The 13,587-nt window shown below is 43.9% G+C and overlaps 1 protein-coding gene across 12 annotated transcripts in view; it reads right to left on the reverse strand.

Moving 5' to 3' along the window:
- Positions 1-13,587, reverse strand: part of MBD5 (methyl-CpG binding domain protein 5) — a 149,513-nt gene that overhangs the window by 4,235 nt on the left and 131,691 nt on the right. For 10 of the 12 annotated variants that reach the window (XM_075429972.1, XM_075429980.1, XM_075429977.1 and 7 more), the window contains 4 exons: positions 12,584-12,795; positions 9,289-10,497; positions 3,798-3,910; positions 809-884 (listed from right to left, as the gene is read on the reverse strand). In XM_075429972.1, the coding sequence (XP_075286087.1) occupies positions 809-884; positions 3,798-3,910; positions 9,289-10,497; positions 12,584-12,795 (1,610 nt within the window). The remainder of the gene's footprint in view (positions 1-808; positions 885-3,797; positions 3,911-9,288; positions 10,498-12,583; positions 12,796-13,587) is intronic. The other 2 variants (XM_075429983.1, XM_075429981.1) reach the window with 1 other exon arrangement.

A 13,587-nucleotide genomic window follows, 5' to 3' on the forward strand; every position in this document is an offset into this window, starting at 1 on the left:
CCCTGACGTTGTACTACTTCTAAATGTGCACGTGTACAAGCATCTTCAGTACCGAGCACTGAGTATCAGGAAAAAGACTTCATGCATTGAAATGTTTTACAATTAATGATTTGGGTAACTACCGACGGTAAGATACAAGAGGTTAGATGTGCTGCGATACACGTTTTTGCATTTCTAAGTGTGCTTCAACAGAATTAGATGTTCTAAATATGAAGATGAGTTCATCATATAAACCAAATTTTATATTAGAAAGACTGGGCTTCCACAATAACTGTAAATATTTCAGAAAGAGCACTGTTAGGTTTGATATTTAGGAGTACTCTGACCTTTCACGACAGCATCTTTCATTTCACGTAAGGAAAGCTTTACTCGAAGAGTTTTACATTCAAGAGAACGATGCTTTTAGATGTGGTTTCGGTATCTTGCTACTCACACTGAAAAACAAATGAGCCTGATTTTGTGTCATTAGTCAGAGAAAACCCACGGAATGCGAGTGGGACGGGAACTGATCCCAATACTATCAGGCTGCATGAGTAAAAGTCTCTCCAGGAATCTACCTGGGTGAAAAACAACCCAATGGGCAAAGTAACTAAAATTCTACGTCTTTTCCCATTTTTCAGAAGGAATAGACATTTGCAAACATTTTTTTAATACAGGAGAAATACTGAAAAGTCCACATTATTTAAGAAAACTGAAGAAAAATTTACGTTAGAAAGCAACCCAAACCAACGCTCCCAGTCTTCAGCTGGCACACGGGCAGAAAGGTAGAAAAGGGAGAAGATTATTGCTAACGTGAAAAGCAACTTACATTCCCAGACATTTTGTCTAGTTCGCTCATGGCCTCGTGTATAGCAGCTTCTAAATGGTTGTTCAGCTTTCCGCTTCTAGGAAGAAGAAAAAATAATGCCATCAGTAACTCCTAGTAGCAGAAAAAAATAACTTTTAACAAATTAGTAACAAACACATGAATTCCTTGGCTATATTCTACTAGCTGTAGAGCCTCCCAGGTTGTTCCAGCACAAATACAAGCTCAGGTCTATATACAGTATTCTGCAAATTAACGGCTTGTGCTATAATTACTGAAGCAAAACTGAAGCCAGCACCTCAGCGAGTCGTATGGCTAGTTACAATATCCACGAGACAGATTACAGCCGTGAGCAAAAACCAAGAGTACTTCAGGGTAACGCAGCATTTTGTGCAATCTTTCTTTTAAATCACGAGCGAGGGGCCAGACTCTCACGGGGTCTGATCAGGGGCAGGAGTACTCCAGGTACTCTGGACTTTCTTACAAGTGTCAGTAAACCTCTAGTGCCAGCTCGCCTCTGCCTGCTTCCCACTCGGCGTTACGCGCTGCCTTTACTCTGTGAATGTGGGTACCTTCTCAATTCACGAGCTGCAAAGTCTTCCCCTTACCCAAAGCACAAAGTTAAATATCCCTTCGAACTTTAAACAGCCAGAGGAAAATATGTTGTATTCATCCTCTAAAATGTAGCTCGCTTTACCCTGGGATGACAGCACACCAAGGGCTATGGTGAAGGTAGGGTGAAGATTTTCTTCTTCCAAACCAAACGTGACCCCAAGTCACTGGGCAGCTCCGTACACAGCTAATTTGACTTTTTTGATTGATGTGTATGTCTTCTTTGAAGAAGTTTCCCACTTGACGCTTTCCAGAAAAAACCCTTCCCTTTTAATAAAGCAAGCAAGCTGATCAGGTCAGCTGGGACATTCTTCCCCAGGACTGAATGATCTACAGCAGCTATAAGCACTGGTAGAAGACTGACAAGGAGGTGGCACAGATGAACTCCATGACCAGCGTCGCTGGACAATAATTCCACCCCCCTCATTCAGCAAAACGAACTTCAAACCCATCAGTACAGCTGGAAGAGTGAAGGCAGGAGATCAGAGGGTCTGCTACTCCTTATTCAGAGAAGATATTCCCTAGCACAATTTTGCATTGGCCCTCTGAGCTACACCAGGGCATGAATTGCACGAAACATTCAAAAAGCGAGAAACCTGACTGAGCTGCCTGCACAGACGTGAAGCACAACAGGACCTCATCCACGTATGAAGTCGCACAAGTTTAACAAAGGCCTTGAATGAATTAAGTTAAAACAGTGGTACAGGAGTTCTGCGCGGGTTCAAAATTCTGTGTCCGGATGTAGTTCAAACCAACCGCAGAAGCGGTGAGATAAACGGACGTCAGCACTCCCACCCACAGCCGGACCTGTCCCCTGGGTTTCTGAGCCGCTGCAGCCAGGCTGCTGGCAACCCCAAGTTTACGTTAACGCAGCTTGGGCAAGTGAAGGCACCCTTAGCTGGGATCAGTGACGAACAGAGGATTGTTCAGTGGCAACGCAGCTTCCTGGAAAGGTAACATGGTCAAGGGAGGGGATTCTGCCCCTTTACTCCGCTCTTGTGAGACCCCACCTGGGGTACTGCGTCCAGCTCTGGAGCCCCCAACATAAGAAGGACATGGATGTGTTTGAGCGGGGCCAGAGGAGGCCACGAAGATGATCCAAGGGCTGGAGCACCTCTCCTCCGAGGACAGGCTGAGGGACCTGGGGCTGTTCAGCCTGGAGAAGAGAAGGCTCCGGGGTGACCTTAGAGCAGCTGCCAGTGCCTGGAGGGGCCGACAGGAAGGACGGAGACACGTTCCCCCTTGTCCTATCACTAGGAGTTTTTCTTAAATCGTACTATTTATTTCAACTTTAACACCTCTTTAAATTTGCTCCTGGTGTCACCTTACTCGAGTCACGTATTTCGCTTCAGGGACGTGAGCAAGTAACTGGGGAGTCGCCAAAAGCCCTCTGTGTTCCCACCACACACCCTCGAACCCCAGTAAGATATTTTGAGGATGATCTTGGAAAAAACAACTCCCAACACTGTCTCGCTGGCATAAGAAGTATTCCTCTTAAGTGCCCTGTGACATATAAATAGAAGAAAAGCTTACACCTTAAAAGGAGTTGAAGACAAATAATTATTTAATTCCTTTAAGCCTATGTTTATTGTGCTAAAGACAAGTACTGCAAGCTGACTTTAAATTCTCACACGCTCAAAGTCATATATTTTCACTGGAACAGTAAATAAGCAGCAGCACCCTACAACAAGCCCAATCACAGTACAATTTCTTCTCTTCCATCCTTTTATAGCTGTGCAGAATTTTTTTCTCCTCAAGTCAACCATTTTCCTCTTCTTGTCTATGCTGACGCTTCGTGTCCTGATACTCACTGTTTCACGGTCTTTCTATCCTCACGTATTTCTAAATAAAAGCCAAAAGGCAAGATAAAACCCGACAGCTCCTCTCTGTCTGACACGGAGCGTAAGGAAATGTCAGCGCCGAGCCCCTGGTCTGGTTCAATACCGCCAGACTTCAGAAATTCTGCAACGCTTCTCAGCGACGGGAAACAAACTGAACTTATCTGAACAAACCTGCGCGTTGCTGCAGCAGCAGCTGCCAGAGGGAGAGGGAAGAGATACGAGGGGCAGATCTTGTTAAAAAGCCTGTTTGGTCAGAATAATTCTGACTCAGTAAGTTTTTCTGCTGCAAATTAGAAACCCTACGCATGAAAGCTCACACAAGTAGGCTGACATTTTATGGAGGCTACTGTAAATATCAGAAGATGCAATAAAAACGCAGATATCAAAGATCTCTGATGACTATCGTAACCAACACAAGGGGTTCAGAAAATTCACTCTTTGGTTTGGCCGATCTGCTAAGCTCCCCAAAACGAGAGCGCTAGGAAGGAAAAGAATTTAATTATTCCACTTCACTAGTAAATAAATGAGCATCCACTCACTTTCTGTTCCTTTTTCTGGCTCGGTTGTAAGCTTCCAGACCTTCTGTTAGTGTCTTCAACTTCTCTGGCTCCACCTGAGTGAAGGTATGAACACCAAACCACATTACCCAGACCTGCAATTATTAAACATTGCTTTTACTTTACTGCTAGACATGCATTTTTACGGAGCCTAATTTTCACCACATCCACAAGACACTAGCTTTGCCAGCAAAGAATAAACTAATGTACGGCTATATACGGCCCCTCATACACATATATACATATATATTGTAATTTCTCTAGATGTCCCCACCACTAGCAACAGAAATACAAAACCCCAAACCACGACACTTAAGAAAACAAAACTAAGAAGGAAAATAATATTTTTAAAACCTTGTTTGTCTTGACATTACTAATATGAACACTGTTGTTAAAGTCTCCTATTCCGTACTCCCGTTTTACAAATGTATTTTACACCTTGGAGACCACCGGGTTAGAACGCCAAGTTGCCTAGAACGCACGAATTTTTACCAACGCCCTCAACACAACAGCGTTTCACACCACCTCCCATTTCTGGAGAAAGCACTGAAGGCCCCGGTTGAAGCCGGCCGCCCATGGCGCGTCCAAACCCACCCTGTCTCAGCAGAGCCGCAGGACGTGCCGCAGTGGGAAGGCTTCAGGCCCCCAGAGAGGGGCGGGCAGGGCGACAAGCTTTATTTACGCGCTACGAACCTACGGGTCTTCACTAGAGCGCGCTTTAGCCACCTGATTATCGGTCCTGAGCAAGGTCCTTGACAATTTCTTTACTTAAGCACATACTTGAGCGCTCTGCCGAGCCAGGAATGGACTCGAGCACGTGCTCAGCGGGGCTGCTGAGCTGGTATTTAAAGTATTTTGACTGGAAATTTAAGTCCTCTCGAAATCACCCAGAATTACAATCTTTTAAGCAATCTGCATACGAACCGCTGCACATAATCACTGGCACCACTGCTCAGGTACCAGGTAGCACTCGCACAAACAACACAAATGTGAAAGAAAATTAATTATACCACCTGTACAATGTTATGATTTGCACTCTCAAAACATTAGTCCACTTAACTCTGCATATTATTCTGATTTGGCTGTCATTTCTGCTTGTAAGAACAAAACCAGGTATTTAAGCACATCGACTTAAAGAAAACCAACAGATAAATTCCTTTTTCTTTGTCAGTATTGCTGCATTTTGGTGGACTTATTTTTTAATCTTTGCATAACTTAAGAACCTTATATAGCATTTGTTTCATTAAAAAGTACAGCTTGTATTCTGACACAAGGAAAATTAATTCTATAAATACACATTTATTAAGCATGCCTGTATACAATCTGAAAAATAAATTTAAATGCAAATTCCCTCTAAACCCAGCCTTTCAATTACTAAATAATTTATCTTCACCATGAAACTGAATTTCAGACATGACAATGTGAATGAGTGAGCAAGTTGTCAAAATCTCTAGAAATAAGGCCCAAGACAACACGTGTTCAGACCCAATTTCACGCCCTGAACTGGCGCGTCGGCTAACGAACCCGGGGAACGCTGCCATGGCAGGAGCTTCCCGGAGAAGAGCCATTACTGGCGAACCCTGCACGTGGGGAGGCCAGATTGCTATATTCAGGAAACAGATTCAATCATGCCACAGACTGCAGCACTTTTCCCTTAAAGCTGTGCTTCCTTCCAATGTCAGATGGCGAATACTTCAAATAATTCCCCTCCTCATCAGACTTTGGAAAATACAAACGCCTACATAAGAAATACTCTCTATTTAAAACCTGAGGAGCTTTTCTAAGGAGAAACGTGAGAGCAAGGGGCACGCAGCGCTCCCAGAATGAGCAAACTGCCTTCAGCAGCTTCGGCGTTACATCTCCTACATCCCCGCGGCTTTATCGGAGGCAACGTCGCTCCGTCTGCGATACGCTATAGCTCAAGCTCCATTTTATCACATAGGTACATGTTGGAAAAACAGCTGAAGAAGAAACTTCTGTTTTTCAAATGGAACAGAATTAAAGGGCAATAACGTCAACATCTTGATCCTTCACCCTGGAAACTCTACTACGTGTTGGAGTTGTCATGAATGCTAAGTTGTCCGTTATCCCTGTCCGTGATCTAGATGTGCAGATAAGGGACGAACTTTGCAAAGGGTTGTACACACCTGCCATGAGGTATATATGGAAGTTCCATGGTAAATATTTTCAGGAAGAGCTCATTTGGGTCACAAGGGACTTCAGTAACAAAAAGGAATCAGTATCTTCATTAGTGGCACTCTGTGATGGTAGAACAGGAATAACCCTGCTAGCAGTGTTTTGAAGTAGTATCAAACTGCCGCTGTACCACAGGAAGCAACTCTCACCGACACATTGCCATTAATAATATCACATGCCTCCATTTACAATCAGCCATTACTACACTAAATAACACCTACAACCTCGATTTTGAGGACCCTGTTAATTCACACCTGTTATTATCTGCAGAACTATAAAAGCTCCCTTTAGAAAACCCAGTTTAACTGATGGCAAGTCCTGCTGCAAGCAATACTTGCCCCGTAAGAATCCCTATAAAATGGACTAAAAACGTAACCACTGCTCACACAACCCCTTTGACTTTTACATTGTTGCTCTCACAACCTAAACAGGTGATTTGCTTTGGATACCACTCAGACTCATTACTTCACGAAACACACATCCTCTGTTTCAGGACGCACATAGCTTCAGGCTCGCTTCCGTCCTTTTCAGAAATTTCTGCTGCGCTTCCCTCAGGCTCCTCTTCCATTTTCCAGCAGCCAAAAAGCAAGTGTTCGTTAGGAGACGCAGGCGCAATATTCCTCCCTTCTGCTAGGGAGACGCCGTCCCAGCTGCTCTTCAAGCAGCAGCATTGTTACATTTAATACCCAAAGTCTTTCCAATGGGAACAAGGATCAAATTATGTACGATGCAAAGAACGGAGAACATACAGAGCACCACGAAATCCCCACAGCACGGCAAAACCAACGTTACAATACAGGAGGCTGACATTGGATTATACAAACACTTTAACAGATATTTTACAATTTTCAGAACTCCTAACTCCCACCATGAACTGTAACCTTCCAGGACGTTTCGAAGCGCAGAATTTTCTAAAGACCACTTGATTCTCAAGGTTATTTCTTTTTAGTTTTCAAGGTGGGGTTTTTTTGGTGGTTTGCTTATTTTTTTTTCTTTTCTTCAGACCAGGCTGCCCAAACATCCGAAGAATGTAGCTGTACAACATGTCACGGCAGTGTTTGAACACGTGTACGGATTGCCACCGTGCATGGGAGCTCCTGCCTATTTTCAACTCGAAACAGAACTATGATGCAGCACAGGCACATTTTCACCTCTTTCCTATTCCCGGTGTCCCACCTTTCAACTGCAGCTCCTGACCTGTGGGATGGTCACTCGGTCATTCACTCTGCACTTCTTGTTGGAATAAACTAGACATATATATATTTTTTTAATTTAAAATTATTATTATTAAATTAAAGGTCTTCTGATGTGAAAGGTGATCCACTACGTGGGACTTCCCAATGAAGAACTTGAAACAGTCTCTCCTGCTGCCTCCACACGCGCCGTGACAGCACGGCACGAGCAGCACCGTACGCATTTCCAGTTTGCTCCCCTGTTGTTGGTGCATCAGCATACAATAAAACCTGTGCCACTGAATATAATATATTACACAATGCTTATATAATGTGCATAAGGGACACAAAATTAAAGCAGGCGGGTTTGCACAAAACTATACATTCTGGAATCCACAAATTGGGGAGTAAGCTTCTAAAATTGCTAAGCAATGCAAATAAAAAAACTTTCACCTCTTTACAAAAGTTATAAAGATTAAGCTCTTCAAACATACCAAAACAGTCGTACAGATACGGATACACAGTTCTGTGGAGTTAATACAGAAATGCACACTTGGAACAGACGTGCAGTGTAACTGCCACCCTGGGAACTGCCACGCGACAGCGGTCGCACACCGCCTAGTTCTTCCAGTTTCGGCTGATCTTCTACCGTTTGCGGTCGGTCTCCCTGGCCTACACTTTATAAACTGATGTGTAACTTGGGGATCTAACCCTCACAAGGAGGGAGCTCTTAAGCATTCAAATATTGTTATTAAAGCGTGTAGATTTCTCTATAAAGCACACACTTTTCTTCAGCGTACTCAGACGGGAGCGCTTTGAAACCTTTGGGGCTAAGGAGACCAACAAAAAGCTGTATGTGAAGAGAGACTGAAGTCCTCTTGAACCAGGGTTGAAACCATTCTGGCCAAACATGGCCCCAGTTATTCATAGCACAGATTCATCAGAGACCTGCTGGACTGTCTGGGGAAGTGACATTTGCCCATCAGCCTCAGACAGCTATATGATTACAGACTGCAGGAAGACCGGCAGCGGTTACGCTATAGATACACCAGCTCCAGCAGGTCCTGAGCTACGCGCTGGTGGGGGTCCGAGGCTGCTGGTGACGAAGCACTCCTCAACATGTCCTTGTACCCTCTCTCCTCCATGTATCTGCTGTTGGCCAAATTCTGGGGAATAGAATACTTTGGTCCAACCCACTATCAGGGCTCTTACGTTCCTACAACTGCTGTCGTGCAATGCACTAGGCAGGTATGTGGGGAAAAAAGAGGTAATTTTGAAGTGGTTTGATTTCTTTGTGTCAGAGGTAAAATGTTATTTCATTAGATCTTTCCTTTCACGTTTTATAAAACAGCACTTAAAAATGTTTATATACGGAAGATGCGAAATATTTTATAAGCACTACAAAAATATAACGTTATACAAGTAGTGGAGACCAGAATTTAAAATATTTGTCATAATAAAATAACCAATAATTCCTTGATAACTGTATTTTCTCTGTATTCCCCAACAAGCACAGGATTTGTCGACCAAAAAAAAAGGATTTTAGTATGAAAGAACAAACTGGAATGCTTTCCTCACTCTTGAAAGACGCTCAAACCCTCCTTTCAAGGTGAAAATGCGCGTGCATGTCCTCTTAAAGAGTGCACGTGTCAATCAACAAGCTTTTACTTATTACCGACTCCTCGATCTCATCAGATCAGTTTTCCTTTTTGCAGTCTTCAACACTTTTAGATACCTCCACATCAGTTTCTTTGGACACAGCCAGAAGTTCAACTAAATACACAATGTAAGCGATACAGTTTTTTGTTAACGACACTTCTCGTGTAGCAAATCTTTTGCGCACAAATTAGTCAGTAAAGCATAATCAGGCCAAAATCTAATCTGTTTCATGGCACTGGTAGAAGCTTCTCATGAGATAACTACGGGAAAAATTGAGGTCTGCAAGCTACAGTTATGAAAAAAAGCCATTTGTACTACTAGAATTAGAGACAAAGAAAAAAAAAATAAAGAATGGACCGAGATAGTCTTGATAAACATTCGTATGGGCACAGGTACACATGTAGATAGACAGATAGATAGATATGTGCATAGATATATAAATATACCTTCCCCTCCTCCGCGTTTTGTTGACATGAATTGTGAACTTCTTCTTCTCTTACGAGTTTCCCAGGCCACGAAGTCAGTCCTTTGATTTGGCCCCAGACCAAGTCGCCAACATTAAACGTCCTCGGCCTGTAATGTATCAGCTCGTTGGAAGAAGGGGAGTCTGGGTTCCTTAGGTCATCTTCGCTACTGATGCTTTTAGCATCTGAAGGGCTAGGCACACACCCATTAATGCTTTTGGCATTAAAATCTCCATTGTAATGGATATAGTCTTTAACTAACGAACTTTCCAAGCTATTTGAGGAACTTGGAGATTGCTCTTCCAGAATCAGGTCTTGTTTAGACGCGTTCAGCAGCTCCCCAAATCCTCTGCTCTGCTGAGGCCTGTTTCCGTTGATGTGTGCACATCGTTCCACAGTGTTCTCCAGTCTTTCCTTAAAACTCATCATAGTTCTTTTGTAATTGTTATACCTGAAATTCTCCTCCAACATTTTATCACTTTGACAGTTCCGCTGTGATAACAGTATCTGATGCTGCTCGCCTTGCAACAATGGCAGCGCCGAGATGTTGTTGGGCCTTTCGTGACAAGGACTACTATGGATATGGGTAGAGTGGTCTAGAAACTCATCACATTTCCATCTGTTTATCTCACTGACAGGACTTTGCTCCCCTTCCCACTGTTTTTTGGGTGTGTTACAACTTGTTGGTTTGTAATATTCGTACCCATCCCCTTCACTCGAATTTTTACCGTGCTCCGAATTCTTCAGTATTCGTGTTCCTCTAGTGTTCCTTATCCTACCTTCGTGATCAGAAACGGCAATGTTTCTTCCGTGGATGACTGCACTGACAGCACTGGAAAGATTCAACGGGTCACCAATTGAGGCTGTGAAGGCACTCATGGCACTCAAAGCTGGAATGGGACTCATCTGCGTGGTACTGCTAACGGCAGTGGTGATTACTACTTGCATTCCTTTGCTTGCAGCATCCACAACTGCTTTGTAGATCGCGTCCACCGAGGCATCACCCTGAGCAGCGACATTGAGGTTATCCTTTGCCTGTTGTCCGAGAGATGGTTCAGTTCTTTGCTGCAAATCACACGACGGTTCTTGGAAAGGAGGAAGCATAGTGTTGGAGCTCTCGGGAACCGGCGCCATTCCCATCTGAGTGATCATTCTTTTGTTTAGGACAGCAGCGTCCTCCTGCATTCTCACCTGGAAAAAGCAGAGAAAAAGATGGAAATTGCCATTCTGCCTAAAGCTCCAGTTCAACAGACAAACTGTGTTTCACTTTAATTAAAAAACCAGGATGGTGGCCAGGGTGACTATTTGTTGCAGTACGTAATTTTATTTTGGTTATACAGCAATTACGAAGTTCAACGCTGAACAAGCTAGGCAGAAAACAAAAAAAATCATAATTTTGACAAAAACAAAAACGCTGGCTCTTAGACTGCCTCGTGGATCAAAACAGACGCCTTGCATGAAATGATACAGCCCACCACGCACTGCTGAGACCACACTGCCATCTCTTTCAGGGTCTTCTCAGGGATTGCCTCTCCTGACTGAAGTACAGCACCCTCTTTTCTCTCAAGTCCTAAACAACTCCACCAAGGTCAGTATTTCTGTTCCCAACTATTCTCTTCAGTTCCTTCCTAGACTCTAATTTCGCTTCTTTCCCCCCTACCAACTGTTCTTCTGGGCTCCTCGTATGGCTCCTCATTCCACTTCTGGGACGTAGGCCTTCGCTGTCCTTTCGGAACTGGCTAACATTTCATTTTTTCCCGTTGGGTTACGCGTGTCTCTCTCGTGGGATCTCTTTTTACTTCAGTCCCTCGTAAACCACGCCTGCATCCCTTTGCAGCGCGGCTGTAACGTCAGGCACCGCCACAGTGAACCGTAGCCTTCAGATTAAAGGAACTGTGCTTTTTATGTTTCTCATCACATATGCAGGCAGCGAAGACGATGTCAATAAAAGTGCTATATCAAAAAACTAAAACACAAGGGCAAAATATTTCCAGAAGCTCCTTTAAATACTGACCATTACTATTTACGTAACTGAGAACCCGAAGCAAAAAATACTGAGCTAAAGCTACCAAAATTTGTACCAAACCAAAGAGAGGTAACAGGCAGCCAGGAGATGGTGATTTTGCAACAGCAGCATTAACGTCTACACTGAGAAAATGGCATGTCTTCTTCTTCCTTCTTAACAGGTAAAACTGCTTTCTGGCACTGCCTGCACGCTTCCGTCTTCACGTCTTGAGTTCTGCAGCAACTGGACGCGGTCCTGTGCAGCCTGCTGTAGGACACCCTGCTTCGGCAGGGGGTTGGGTGAGATGACCCACAGCGGGCCCTTCCAACCCCTACCATTCTGTGAGTCTGTGATTCTGTAATGCTGAATAACATTAACTAGGTAGTCTGACTCTGTGGTTTTTACCTATTTTGGTTGCTGTGCTTCCTGTCGGCACGTTAGATTGATAGTTCAACCTGCGTTATGCAGACTTGTCTACTTAGGTGGATAGCAGGGACGTGTCCTTTTTGCACCGTTCATCACTGCGTTTTCATCCTCATGCCGTTTTTCTTTAGCCTATACAATCCACATCCCAGCCAGCTCTTCCATTCAGCTTCACAGAATCACAGAATGACAGAATGGTTGGGGTTGGAAGGGACCTCTGTGGGTCACCCAGCCCAACCCCCTGCCCAAGCAGGGTCACCCAGAGCAGGCTGCACAGCACCGCGTCCAGGCGGGGCTGGAATATCTCCAGAGAAGGAGACTCCACAGCCTCCCTGGGCAGCCTGGGCCAGGGCTCCGTCACCCTCAGAGGGAAGAAGTTCTTCCTCATGTTCAGCTTCAGTGGGAACAGAAGGGGACTGGCACACAGGGTTACCTATTCTCATTTCTTAAGTTTCTGATCGCCATAAAGTGGTACCAGTCTTTATTTCTCGCCACTGAACCGCCAGAGTGGGCTAAACGGGAATTTATAACCATTCTGCAGAATGGAAAATAGTTTTGCTAAAAGTGTGTGGTAATTGCCAGAACATACACAGCACATTTATTCCCAACGCACACAGCATAACTCTTTCCAAAGACACTACACCCAATTTCTAAGAAGTGGGTATAAAATTTCAGCAACAAATGTTACTGATTTGCAAAATCCAAAAAATACCGAGAGGCAAGTAATTGTATAGATCATATTGTCTTAATCACGCAGGGGAAAAAAAAAATATCAAGCTACCGAGGATACAATTTTACCTACTGAGAGCTGCACATTGATTTGAATATGGATTTCATTTTGCTTTCTACCTGGAAATTTTGGAACAGACACGCCATGGGGTTGGGGTTGGTGGCTGGGCCAGGAATTGGTGGCTGGCCTGGAAAGCCCTGCATGTTCTGATACCCCTGGAGCAGGTGCGGCTGCTGCTGATTTGAAGGAAACATCTGATTGTTGTTTAACAGCGACTGGAGATGACTCAGCTGATGGTTATTCAGAGTAGTGTTTATAGCTGACATGTCACCTGCAATTCAAGCACAGGGAAACGTAAGTCAGTACAGTTTTCAACAGTCAGGAGGAATTCCCTCGACTCCAATTTTAACTGACTGCTACGCAAATGCCTCTGCAAAACAACACTTTCCCCCTTCAGTCTTCTACGGCATGGTCCTCCAGGCACGTGTCCCCTACCCTTCGTTCCTTTATCTCTTTAGTCTTGCTTCTTTGGCACGTCACGTCTACCCGGACTCTCCCTACAGGTTTCTGCCCTGACTGTCTCTGCCGCGGGACGGCGCACAGCCAAGCACGGCAGAGCGAGCTTCCAGGACGTTCTCGGGATCTTACTCTTAGTTGCTAAAGAGTGACTGCTTCAACAGTACTGGGGTCGTGAAGGGGAGGAGGACGAAGGGAGAGAGACAGAGAAAATAATCTTAAAAACCCCAACAAAGCTAGTTTTTCATAAACTATGACAAAGTAACATGAGCGAACTGCAATTCAGCAAAAGCTTTTTGGCTCACAGACTTGTCAGCATTTTTTTTTATTTATATTCTAGAGAAACAACTGTATTAACATTTTGTATTACACAAAAATCTCGCTTTACACAAAAATTATAGTTCTAGTAAAATAAATATGCTGTTGAACCTGACGTTATGAAATAATAAATCTTAAAAATGTATCCATTTCCTAGGTTTTCTTTTTGTTTTTAATTAAAAGCTCATGTTTTTCTTAAAACTGCCAATTGCAGGACCATTGGTTAGTTGCATTTTACACAGAAAATGAAAAGTAGCACTGAGTTCACGATAGCCATTTAGTAGGTAAG

Source organism: Opisthocomus hoazin, chromosome 9, assembly GCF_030867145.1.
Source record: "Opisthocomus hoazin isolate bOpiHoa1 chromosome 9, bOpiHoa1.hap1, whole genome shotgun sequence".
Classification (NCBI taxonomy): Eukaryota; Metazoa; Chordata; class Aves; order Opisthocomiformes; family Opisthocomidae; genus Opisthocomus; species Opisthocomus hoazin.